This window comes from Diplotaxodon limnothrissa, linkage group LG16 (assembly GCF_057381915.1).
Source record: "Diplotaxodon limnothrissa isolate DT_005_m linkage group LG16, D_limnothrissa_male_GT1.1, whole genome shotgun sequence".
NCBI classification, from domain to species: domain Eukaryota; kingdom Metazoa; phylum Chordata; class Actinopteri; order Cichliformes; family Cichlidae; genus Diplotaxodon; species Diplotaxodon limnothrissa.
The window spans coordinates 25,999,009-26,011,538 of NC_140611.1; the positions used below are offsets into that span (position 1 = coordinate 25,999,009).

A 12,530-nucleotide genomic window follows, 5' to 3' on the forward strand; every position below is an offset into this window, starting at 1 on the left:
TTAGTGATCTGTGAAAGCTGTAATGAACCTGTAATCAAAAAGAAAAGTCCCATAATAATTACTCCAGTGCTTCAACTCCAATAATGCTAGGTGATAGCAGTTCAGCACCAAAGGAGAGTTCAGGCAGTGCTTACTGTGTGATTATTAACAAAAGAGACATTTTGAAATAGTTTTAGAAAAGAAATTCTAATCAAAAGATAATTTTCTTACTCCTGTGGCTTTCAGGAAAGTCTCAAACCCTTCATTAGCAAAAACATAGATAGTAGTGGTGCTCATTTTGACACTCAAATTATTCAAATAATTCCCAACTTTGACCACATTAGCAATATGCTCCTTGAGCCCAGTGCCCACTACTTCACACTGATGACGTTTGGGCAAGTTCACTGGGTGCCTTGCTCTGTAGAGTGCCAGAAACAGTGTCAGAGTCAAGCAACTCCACTATGCTGTATGGCGAACAGTCTTCAAGCCCCAATTTCCCACAGGCCCAGCCACAGAAGCCTTTCTCCAGGTCGCGCACCGCCTGCCACCACTCACTGAAGGCCCAGGACACCTGCACCACAGCAGAGTACAGAGCCAGTGACAGCGCCAAAGGCATGATGAGCATGGGGTAGAAGATGATAAGAAAGGGGCATATTGTTATCTTGTGCCAGAACGTCCGCTCCTCATTGTACACCAGGAAGACATTGTACCAGGTGAGGGTGCCGTAGTAGAAGGAAGTGATGAACGAGAGGATGAAAACCACAGGTGCGCACGAGATGCTCCACAGGACCACATGGGGTCCCTGACACGCACCTAAGCTACAGGTGCGCTTGGAGCCTTCGCTCGCTTCGCATGCTGCATCAAGACGCTCCCTCGACTTGGCGAGTTCCCTGATTTCCTTCTCTGTCAAAGTGACGTGTATGTCCACCACCTGACCCTTCTTCTTTCCACGCGTAATAGTGCCAGTCAGGGTCACGTAGTGGCTGTCTGGAGGAAGACTCCAGCCTGTTCATACAGGATATGACATGGAAGTTAAGCAAGCGACACACAGGCAAGCCCAAACGTAACTGTAAAAAAGCCTGTGCAGTGTGTAAAAACATAATAACAGAACACAATCATTTGCAAATCTCATTAACCCACATTTTGAATCTGGACCAATAAACTGAAAATTCAAATTCTTTTTGGAAAACATGGGCACTGAATGCTCCGGACTACAGAGGAGAGAGATCATCTGTCTCAAAATCAGCGTGCAGTTCAAAAGCATCTCTGATGGGGTTCTATTAATGCTTGTGGAATTGGCAGTTGGCACATCTGGAAAGGCTCCAGCAATGCTGAAAGATAGACACAGGTTTTACAGCAACATTTTAGCAAAGGCATCACATATCTCAGTGATACAACACTAAAGAGTTGCATCCATTACAGCATGGCTTCATAGTAGAAGCCTGCAAGGATTGTTGTTGAAAGAAAAGAAGATGCTACAGTACACAGTGGTAATCATGGCCCTGTCCCAACTTTTTTCAGATGTGCTGCTGCCATCAAATTCAAAATCACTTTATTTTTTCTGGGTATGTTTTCTGTGTTGTATTGTGAATAAAATATGGGTTTATGAGATTTTCAAATCCCTGTATTTTGTTCTTATCTATACTTTATACAGCATCCCAGCTTTTTTGGAATAATGGTTGCTGTAACACTGAAGTCTATTTTGTGCACAAATCCTGTCCTACAGTACTAACATCTGACATGTTGGGTTCATGAGTTTAACAGTGTGAGACAGCTTTTTCACCTTCGCCTGTGGGTGTGCAGAGGAATTTAGTTCCCTCCTCAGTGCTCCTCTCTGCTCCTTCGTCTCCTCCTTGGTCCTCTCCTGGTGCCCTCTCCATTTCAGACCGATAAACAATGAAGGACTCAGGACGTGGATCTTTCTTCTTCTTCCTCTTCCTCCTCATGGAGGGTCCTACTTCCCCATCATCCGCATGGCTCCCTGACACGTCAGACCTTAAGGAGACCATCTGGGGGCTGCCTTCCCCCTCAGTCTGAGGCTCCTCTACCTGTGCCATGTTCTCTCATTCATCCAATCCAACTCTTACTCTGAGGCTACTGTTTGGATGTGTTATGTGTGGAAATGAATAATGAAATTCTAAGCAGCATACAAATCTCCAACCATTGCATTAAGCCTTTACTCTGATGACTAGCTGATTGCAAAGTCATAAAAACATACACACAGACACACACACACACACACACACAGAGCGTCATTAGGAAAAACATGTTTTTAAGCTCAGTGTGTAAGCCTGTGCCCACTGATCCTGGCCCAGATTCTGCACAGTAGCCTATTTTTGCTTTATGTGCTGATGTCAAATGTCATGTTATCATTGATTTCATGGCATCTCATGGTATGGCATGAACAGGAAACAAATAGGATATCACAAACAAAGCATGACACAATTGTTCAAAGGGGGGGGAGGGGGTCTCTTTGCATGACAGCGCAGCAATATAGGCTGAAGCTCAGGCTAATATAATCACGTCCAGACACATGATAGGGGGAAAAATAAGGAATTTAAAGAAGGAAATGTACAGTTGGTCCAAAACAATGCATGTTTTTCAGAAGAGGGGGTGAAAGCGACAATGAAGCCCTTCATACAGCTGATCCCCTCCCATTTAAATCCCACCCATGTCCGCTCTTTTGTCTGCAGCCGGTGAATGTGCTCTAACCACAACATTTCCACTGCGGCTTCATCTTACCTTCAATCTGCTGGACGAGCTCCGTGTAGATTAACTTGCACCGTGTGAGAATAAATTACTGAATCTGCCTGACACACAGGAGCAGAGCCCGCAAATTTCAGCGCTGTGTTTGTGTCCATACAGATGCGCTACGCAAAGCGATTTCCAGAATAGCACTAGTCCCGCCCCTCCAACCTCTGCCGCACACCAATCCCCACCATCCGTGATCCTCACGGCTGTCATGTGAACAAGGAAAAAATGATGATGTGGGAAAACCATCATAGTCTAATATAATTCCCGGGTATTATATTAGACTATGATGTTTTCCCCACATTTTTCCTACATTGTAATGAATCCAGTCCTTTTTGGCCTTTTAAAATATCATTAAAGAAGTATTATGTTATTCTTGTTGCAATTTCCTCTGCTCAATTGGCCAGATCACTCTTTTTTTTTAACGCAATTTTAATATCAGTAAGACTTTTGAGTGGTATAAGTGAAGGATATAAGTCACTTAAGTCGCTAAAAACTGATTGCAGCATTACTTTGGGACAGGAGTGCTATTTGTGGAAAATCCTAAACTTATTAAAATATGAGCAAATAAATGAGTATATAAGGTCAAAAATATATATAAAAAAAAAAAAGAAGCTCAAAATAGCTTTTTGTGGCTAGTAGACAATAGTAAACAACACACTGATTAAATATATGAAATGAGTAGGCTGTAATAGCGATGAATTCCTACTGTTTTTACAGAAAATCATTTATCATTTAAAATTTTCATACAATACCAACATAAAATTATTATTAATAATAACATATTAAAATTACATAAAATGAATTTAAATAAATGAATTGGGAATTTTAAGTTTTTCTTAATAAAAACGTTCAATAATATGGTAGCCTTTAAGAAAAGTCAGTAGAAATAATATGAATTTTGATTCCTTTACTTCTAATTGAACTAATTAAAAATAACATTAAAACAATGTCATTTCCTGAAGAAGTCTCAGTTCCTAGCCTTTAGCTTTAGCTTCAATAGCTCTAAAGAACGGGATCAGTTGATGTGATAATATTAGCCTCAAAGTATAAAAATGAATGACCAGGATTCATTTGATAATATTGACCAGCTCCTCTTTCACCTCGGTAAATTCACTTATTCAGTTTATTACAGTTTATTACATCAGTTATGTTATCTTGGATTAGCATTAGCTTATTAGCTGTATGGCTAAATGTCAGTCACAAGCCAGGAAGCTAGCTAGACAACATGACAATTTAAACAATGTTAAAAAGGTTTTAGAGGTTTATTTATACTATTGTTGTTTTTGTTATTATTATGAAAGATAAGTGTTATATGTACTTTTTTATAGCTCTTCAAGCTCGGGAGCTATCTCAAAAGAAGAATGAAATTAACCAACAGACTAAAGGTATGTGTTGATGCTAATGTTGGTGTAAAACAGTGGCTTAAGAAAGGTAATGATAAACTGGGCTAAAGACAGGCCTTTGTGTCTTTTGTTATTAGATATTAAACACCATTAAGCTTTTTTTTTGTCAGTTTAAGTCACAGAGCCCCTCTTGGCCACCTTGATGTGTCCTCCCTGTTTCTGTCTGCATGTTATATTATGATTGGGTCTATATTTTGTTGTACAACACCAAAATGTTTGTAGTTTCTCCTCTGTACTACACAAAATTAAGTAATCAATACATCATTAAAGCTAAAACTCTGTACTTTAATCACATTTTGATTGTTTTATTTAAAATTCACAAGTGGTAACGTGAAGGACCAAAATCAACAAAACTGTATCTATGTCCAACAACTGTATACTTAATGTCTCAGTAGTTGTTAGTCACTTGTCCTTTTGCTGACTTCTCGCATTACGTTGAAGGGTGGTTTTCTCATATGTAGGTGTGTTTTTATTTCCTGCTTTTGTTCTCTTCCCTCATTTCTAACTGTCTGTCATTAGATTTCCTTATTTGATCACTTTCTCCTGTACTCAATCTACTCTTTTGTGTATATGTATAGACTTGCCACGTCAATTATCACCTTGTCTGTTTGTCTACCTTTTGTTTCACAAGCCCATTTCTATTTAGTTTTTCTTGTTTTGTTTATGTTTTTTTCTCTGTTTCTGTTTTTTGGATCAATGACTAAAGGGGTTTTTTTGTTATGCTTGCCTGTGGGTCCAGTCTCTAGCATTTTATGATACTAAGTGGCAGTATCCTCTTTTTAATATCTGGTCACCTTGTCTTGAGTCATTTAAAAACATTGCCCATTCATTCCCTTGTATAAGGTCCATTTAGCCCACTATTGTTTAAAGATCCCTGCTTTAGTACTGATTGATCAGGCTATCCATTGAGTACACTTCCAACCACCTGACTAGCCTTAAGGGATTTGATTTTAAAGTGATAGTGTCCTTTTGAATTTCCTTATCAGCTATTAACAGAAGCACAATGTTGGGGAATCCTGTATCATGAACTTTATCTTTTAATATAAGATTATTGTGTGCTGTGTTAATGTGTTTGGCAACAGTTTCCAGAGCCAACATTGCTGAGAAGAAGTCTTACATTGAAGCAATCAACAGAAATATTGAGCAACTTGAAGAGGAAATCAGTGTGAAAGAGAGCACTGTAACACGTAATAAAGCAAATGCAAAAAGGTACAGCATTTTGTAAAATTAAACAGGAAATAAATGTGCCAAACCATGATAGATTACGGTGCAGGAAGATTGTGCAAAAGTGTTGAGCCACCTCTCATTTCTTTATATTTCGCTCCAAGGAGCCAGACTTTCTTGTGATTTTTACAGTGGTCTTGAGTATTATTTCTCCAGGCTTTCTGAAGGTCTTTTAAAGTTTTTCTTTGGACATTTGGATGCTTTTTCACTCATTTTCAATCTAGTCCTTGTTCATGACCAATGTTTTTTTTGTTGTTGTTGTTTGTATCTTTATTAACACTGCCACTTAACACTGACCTGTGAATCATTCAAGCATAAAAATGCATCTAAATCAAGGAATGAACCAGTATTTAAGATAAGATAAGATAAGATAAGATAACCTTTATTAGTCCCACACGTGGGAAATTTGTTTTGTCACAGCAGGAAGTGGACAGTGCAAAAGTTATGAGGCAAAAATTAGAATACAATAAGAATAAATACAGTACACAACTGTACAGAATAGAATAAAATACTATATACAGTAGAATAAAATAAAATAAATATACAATAAGATAAAAATAGAATACAAATACAAATACAAATACTATATACAACTGAGTAAAAATACAACGATGACAGAAAGGATTATTGCACTTAGTATTATTGCATATGTATGGATGTGTGTGCTTGATCAGTTAAAGTCTTTATTATGGAGTCTGACAGCAGTGGGGAGGAAAGACCTGCGAAATCTCTCCGTCCCACACCGTGGGTGCCGCAGTCTCCCACTGAAGGAGCTGCTCAGTGCTGTCACAGTCTGCTGCATGGGGTGGGAGATGTTGTCCATCAGGGATGACAGCTTAGCCGCCGTTCTCCTGTCACTCACCACCTCCACTGGGTCCAGAGGGCATCCTAGAACAGAGCTGGCCCTTCGGATCACCCTGTTCAGTCTCTTCCTGTCCCCAGCAGAGATGCTGCCGCCCCAGCAGACCACGCCATAAAAGATAGCAGAAGCCACAACAGAGTCATAGAAGGTCTGCACATAACAGATAACGTAGCAAGGAAGTCATTTTAAACTGTATTTTTAGGCACTTTGTAATTAGCACCCTGCCCTAAAAACATATAATTTACTCCCATTTCTTGAGTCGATTCTACAAAAAATGCCAAAGATAACTCAGTTTGATAGAAATGAAATAGCATTTTGCACCAACAATGATTCCCAAAGAGCTTAGCTGAAAACTTGGTATATCGCAGGATGGTTCTTAAAAAGAAATAATAGAAAATAGGACAAGTGGAGGATAGAAGAAGTGATGGAAACATTAAAAAGCTAAAGATGAACAGGATCTCAAAGTCCTATCCTTGAGAAATAGAGAAAAAAAAGTCCAGTAAAGACTTGACACAGGACCTGAGAGATAGATCTCTACTGTTCACTGAAACCAAACAAAATTGGTCTCACTGGAAGGATGATTGTCAAGAAGCCATTCCTAAGAAGTGGTATGCCAGGCTGAGGTATGCCAAATTACACGGGACTGGACTGAAAATCGGGGAACAAGGTCTTATGTAGTGATGAATCCCATTAGTTTAAATTGTCGTCAGTATGTACAGAGGAGGTCAGTCAAGTGTCTACAGCCAGCTATAACACATGGTTAAGGCTAGATGATGGTTTGAGGCTCCATTTCAGCCTGTGTTGTTGTCAAAACTGGTGAAGTAATGAACAAAGGACACTCTCATCAAATTTTGATCCATCGTGCACTATCCCCTAGAAACCCTGTGATTGGGAACAGCTTCATTTTTTGTTAGTTCTTTTGTAAGTTCTAAAAAAGTCTTTTACTTAATTAATATGTAGCAAGTGACAGAGTAAAAGTAAATAACCTACAGAGTACCTGCTTGTCTTTTATATAAATTTAGGATGAAGGCGACTAACGGCCTGCTTCTTCAATATGAGCAGACGTTGAAAGCAGAACTGGAGAAAAGAAAAGCCGACTACAACCATGACACGTGGGTTCATTTAGCAGCCTTGTTTGTGATTAATACTTTTGTGTGTTGGAAACAGACATGTTAAATGTTCTTTATTTATACCTAAACAGGGAGGTCTTTCAAGAAAGGATTGCAAGCTACAGAAAGATTTTCCAGGAGCATAAAGAATATTATTTACAAAATCCTCTTGCTGAAAAGCTCCTCATGCTGAAGGCTGAAAAAGAGGAAATTGAATGTAGGATCAAAGCTTGGGATGAACAAATAACAATGAAGCAGAAGGAGCTGGACCATCTTACTGGTGATAAACCTTTCGTATCTTTGAGCTTTGCTCTGTTAGAGCTGAAAATTTTTACAGCTTGGTATACAGTCCCTTAAATTTTTGTCCGAACAGGTCCAGTAGTTACTTCATTTTCCACCGAGAAACTGCCAGATAGGTATTTTAGTGAATCACTCACAAAGAATAATCACATAGCTTACAGGAATGGTCATTTCTGACTGACCGAGCCCATTTTTTGTTTCTAGTGCTTTTGGCTTGCAGCCTGTAACAGAACAAGAGAATGGATTTGATCATCAGACAGCCAGGGACAGAGAGCCTTCCATTGACATCTCCTCTCTGCATCTCAATCAGACAACGGTACAGATTTAGTATTTTATTAAATGCATCTAAACACTGGCAAGCAATCATGAAAGGCAGTTAAAGCTGTTCCAGTTATAACTTCACACTTTGATAAATCTGAGCATTTGTTACAGAGTGGTCATAAAACATCTGATGAAGAGGTAAATGCTGAAGAGATCCATGAGGAAAACATCCAGGATTTACTCACCTGTAGTACTTCCCCAGAGGAAGGAAGTAAGGAGCTGTGGTCCAGTCAACAGTTTTGTGGTGAGTCATATGCTGAAGGGTGTGTATTCGGGGTCACTCACATTAAAAGGGGACATTATTTGACTCTTCTTACTCATAATATAGATTGATTGCTGTCTATTTCAGTCTGTCTTTGGATGATAAAGAAATATGTAAAGTAAAGATAGAAAGGACTAAAGATAGGAAAAGGGCAATCACAAGCTTTCTTTTTTAAGCCAGAGAGAAAATCTCACTATTCACCATTGAGAAATTTAATTTTTTTAAAAACAACAAATGACATATTCTGTAAATAAAACCATCCTGTTTTATAATTACAGGGAAGTCTGTGCAATTACCTACACATTTTTACAAATGTATTTTTTAAAATTGAATCCCAAACAGTCATCCTCATCATCTAGCAAGATTAAGATGACCTTGGTAACTTATGTGATACTGAAAGCTCAAGCTCGACATAACCTGTTAATCTGGCTTTGTGGTGCGCCTCTCTGGTGCCACGAGTTTAGTTTGAATGATCATGTTAATCAAACCACGTGAACAGAATATTTGCTTCTTCAGATCAGAATCAGCCAGAGGACATGCACACTGAGGAGCAGGAAGAGGAGACTTCACAAGAACACCAGGTTTACTATACTTGCAATTTCTGCTAATACACCTGAACCAGTTAATCAAACAAATTTGCCAAATGTATTGAATGTATAACTTTTTCTTTTTTCTTGTTATTTCTTCTTGCTGTCCTAGTTTACCTTGCTGTCTCCACAGCAGTGTGTGTTATAAATAGGTAGTTGCGGCTTCTAGTAAAGGCATTCCACAGTTTTGTATGCCTTTACTAGAAGCCGCACTGCTTATCATATAGAAACCCAGCACAGGATTAGAAATTACCACTGTTTGTCAGAAACCTACATGAAAAGCTGGGGTTGTAGGGGTTACGAGGTAACCTAACAACAGACCGAAATGTGCTGTTTTGTGGGAAATGTAGTCCAGACCTGCAAAGTATGATTTTGACATTTTTATCAATGAAATACAATTTTTAAGACTTTTAATAATCTATTCTACTGTATCAGAGAAGTTTAGAAGCCGTGTATGTTTCCAGGAAAATATCAAGTTGCTCGAGGCACTCCACAGAACAGTATTGCCACAATGGAAAACCCACTTTTACAAGTATCCATCCGAACTGTTGGAAATGCTTTGACCCCCTCGACAGGAGAAGCTGCCCACAGTTTTCTATGCAGAGGAGATTTTTGAGAGTGAGATGGAGAAGGGAGCAGCTACACATGAAGAGCAGCCACCACACGACAAGGACGATGAGGAACTCGCTACTTCTTCTCAGCCTCCATCTCAGGAGACTGATCCTCAGTCAAAAATTACAATTGCGTCTTCAACCCCGACATTCTCATTTAAGTAAGACTTTGGATGAGTGGTCTGATGCTTTGAATTACACTCACTCAAGTCCTGACAACTGGTTTTCGTGTGTTCGCTGTAGCTTTAGCCCAGCCAGCTCCAAAGATCAAGGGAGCTCTGAGACCAAATCTCCAGCTTTCTTGTTCTCTCTGAACTCTGATCCCAACACACCAGGCTTTCCTGGATTTGGATTTGATGTGGGCTCATCACAGGAGGAGGTGAGGAATAAATGATCTCACAGAAATCATTGTGTAGGTTTTTAGGCATCCAGCTCATGGTGTCTTACATGCTTGAGTTTAGGGAAACTGGACGTCCTTTTTGGCTCATGACGATGTTTTATTTCCCATCCCGTTATTATAGTTAAATCAAATCAAATCAAAATAGATCACTTTTATTGTCACATCACATGTGCCACTGGTACAGCACAAGCAACAGTGGTAACTAAAATAAACCTAAAAAAAATTTAAACTAACATAAACAATTTTGTGAACTTGGAAAATAAAATAAAACAAGATAAAAAAAACAAAACAGGAATAAATAAGGAAAAATAATTAAATATCCTTAGTTTTTGGTATCTGTTACTTTGGTAAAAATGTTACTATAGTGTTAAGGTTCAAAAATTGAGGAAGGGTACAAGAGGTGCTCGAAGAATAACCACACTGGTCCGGCCGGGTGAAGTCAAACGAAGATTTTAATTCACACGTGGGAAGATCACTGGAAACAACAATTGATCTTCGACTTAATCAAAGCATAAACAGATATTTTATACCGTCAGGGCTTAAATTTAATGACGCCCCTTCAACGTCACAGATACATTTTATACATAGATCAAATCAAAACCACAATGACTTTTGACACCGTTTAAAAGAACAATTGTCTTCTATCTTCATAACAGGTGCTTCCTGTCACTGCCGGATGCTCGCTTGTCATCCTGACACCTCAGCAGCAGTTCTGCGACAAACTGCTCTTTTTGCAACCCCAGCAAAACATGATTAAACTTTCACCTATAAATGATTCTCTAACTAAGTGTGTGTGTGTCTGTGTGCTAACCACAATTGCACCCTGTTTCACCTCGCGACTAGCTCCTAACCTCTAACCAGACAGAGAGACAGAAGCCACTCTGATATGTAACAACTGAGACTATGTATGTGTCCTCTACTAAATAAATGTTTTAATCAAGAACCCCTACTAAAAGCTTAATACAAGAATATGAACATATAAAAGATATTAAAATGAACTGTTGTGTAAGCATGTACTGCAATTCCTTCTATGTTCTAGTTTTCCCTCAGCATGGATCATCTAGACACTCTCACTAGATGAAGCTCAAAACCATTAATGAACCTGAACATCAACTCAAATAAGCACAGATATGCAATATGTATAAAATAGTTATAACTGCACCTGGAATACAAAGTTAACATCATCATAAACATCTTAAGGCCATCTTAAAGCTATCTGTTACATTGTTAAAGCAATGATCATACTGCAGATTATATTATGCTGGTAAAATACTTTTTGTTCATCCCCACAATAGCTTTCCTGATGGGGCATTGTTGGATGTGTTTTCCTAAATATTGCTTCTAACATATGGCCTCCTTATACAATAATAATTAAAAAGACTAAAACTAGCACCGAGTCTAATAAAAAGTAAATTACAACCATACAGTAAAAACTATACTGAAACAAAACTCTGGAAAATAACTGAACCTAAACTTAACTAAAAACAAATAGTCAAAATGAAAAAATAATGAAAACTGATTATAAAGTACAAAACTATTATTAACTCTGGTTTCAACCGCCACTCACACTGTGACCCATGTGGGAGGGCCAGTGTTTTGCAGAGAATTCACACCATTGCTTCTGTGACCTTTAACAGCCCTCATGACAGCATGGGCCAGCAACTCTCAGGACCAACTCCGGGAGGCTAAATATGTCAGATTCCTCTTGGATAAGGCTTGAAACTTTCTCATGAACCAAAAAATCCCCCAAAATGTCCAGTTGCCTTCAACAAACAATTAAGACAGAAAAAAGTATTTTCCTGCTTTTGGAATTACCTCCAGGTTTCTTTGCAGGACTTTTTCGGTTTCACTGGATCTTTGTTCACTGAGAAGGTAATGTTTTTTTCACTGAAAGCCTACTCTACTTCATGTCGTCTCGGTTTTGGAACAAACATACTAAACTATGATTAACCATTTCTAGAAAACCGCTGAATCTAAATCTTCAAGCAGTAAGTATCAAACCACAATGTGTTTGTGTGGTGTGTCGTTTTGGACCACTGATGTGTGCTGTATATGATTTCACAGGCCCTCAATTCCTGTTTGACCAACCAGAGACATGCGAGGACTTCCAGTTTGCTTTTGCCACCAAGAGCCCTCAATCAGCTAAAAAAGAAAATAGTGGAAATGATTTTCCATTTTCATTCAATTTCTAAGAGCTGTAAAAGTGTTTTCAAGTTAAGTTCTTCCATCTTATGTTGTGACATTAGCGGGAGCTGAAATAGCAACACATTTTTTGCTCTGTTGAGCAGTCATTATTAATTTGCAGGTTTAACCTAAAGTGAAAATTCAAACAACAATTAACTGATTTCTAATAGAGTTCAATAGAATTTTATTTAAGACAGATATAGAGACAATAATACACACGTAAGTTCATATTTCTTTACAGATTTCATTGTTCATGTGAAATAGTTTTTTGTGAAGTTTAGTTTGTTTACAGGTGTGTGTTCATATTTTGTTGTTTGCTGTTCGGTTTAAAAGGCAGAAGCAGTTTTCAGTCGAACAGTATTAAAAAAAAACAAACGAAGACACTTAACTGGCCATTTCAGGTCACATTCAGACATTTCATGTGTTAAATAAGATTATATAAGAGTATCTCAATAAACATTTAGTAGCTCTTATTTATAGCTAATAAAATATTAATAAAACTCTGTAATAAAACTGTTAAAAAGATTCCTTTAT

General features: G+C 38.2%; 2 protein-coding genes across 3 annotated transcripts; one reads left to right on the forward strand and one right to left on the reverse strand.

The window, feature by feature from the left end:
• Positions 1–355: 355 nt before the first annotated feature.
• tmem169b (transmembrane protein 169b) lies at positions 356–2,036 on the reverse strand. Its single transcript, XM_085374936.1, has 2 exons — positions 1,763–2,036; positions 356–984 (listed from the first exon to the last, which is right to left on the reverse strand). The coding sequence occupies exons 1-2, from the start codon at positions 2,034–2,036 to the stop codon at positions 356–358; spliced, it is 903 nt and encodes a 300-aa protein (XP_085231062.1).
• Positions 2,037–3,785: 1,749 nt separating this feature from the next.
• LOC146616315 (uncharacterized) lies at positions 3,786–12,004 on the forward strand. 2 transcript variants are annotated; one of them, XM_085374914.1, is made up of 14 exons: positions 3,786–3,837; positions 4,062–4,118; positions 5,219–5,345; positions 7,245–7,334; positions 7,424–7,611; positions 7,705–7,747; positions 7,818–7,947; positions 8,064–8,196; positions 8,731–8,795; positions 9,377–9,573; positions 9,656–9,791; positions 11,646–11,684; positions 11,773–11,800; positions 11,877–12,004. In XM_085374914.1, the coding sequence occupies exons 1-14, from the start codon at positions 3,786–3,788 to the stop codon at positions 12,002–12,004; spliced, it is 1,413 nt and encodes a 470-aa protein (XP_085231040.1). The 2 variants fall into 2 exon arrangements, with proteins under 2 accessions (XP_085231040.1, XP_085231041.1); XM_085374915.1 differs by having other exon boundaries at positions 7,836–7,947.
• The last annotated feature ends 526 nt before the right edge of the window (positions 12,005–12,530 follow it).

Coding starts and splice junctions, on each gene's coding strand:
- tmem169b (XM_085374936.1), bottom strand. CDS start 2,036: ATGGCACAGGTAGAGGAGCCTCAGACTGAGGGGGAAGGCAGCCCCCAG. Junction 985..1,762: donor CTGCACACCCACAGGCGAAG/GTGAAAAAGCTG, acceptor CTGTATGAACAG/GCTGGAGTCTTCCTCCAGAC.
- LOC146616315 (XM_085374914.1), top strand. CDS start 3,786: ATGAATGACCAGGATTCATTTGATAATATTGACCAGCTCCTCTTTCAC. Junction 7,612..7,704: donor GGAGCTGGACCATCTTACTG/GTGATAAACCTT, acceptor TTGTCCGAACAG/GTCCAGTAGTTACTTCATTT. Junction 7,748..7,817: donor ACCGAGAAACTGCCAGATAG/GTATTTTAGTGA, acceptor TGACTGACCGAG/CCCATTTTTTGTTTCTAGTG.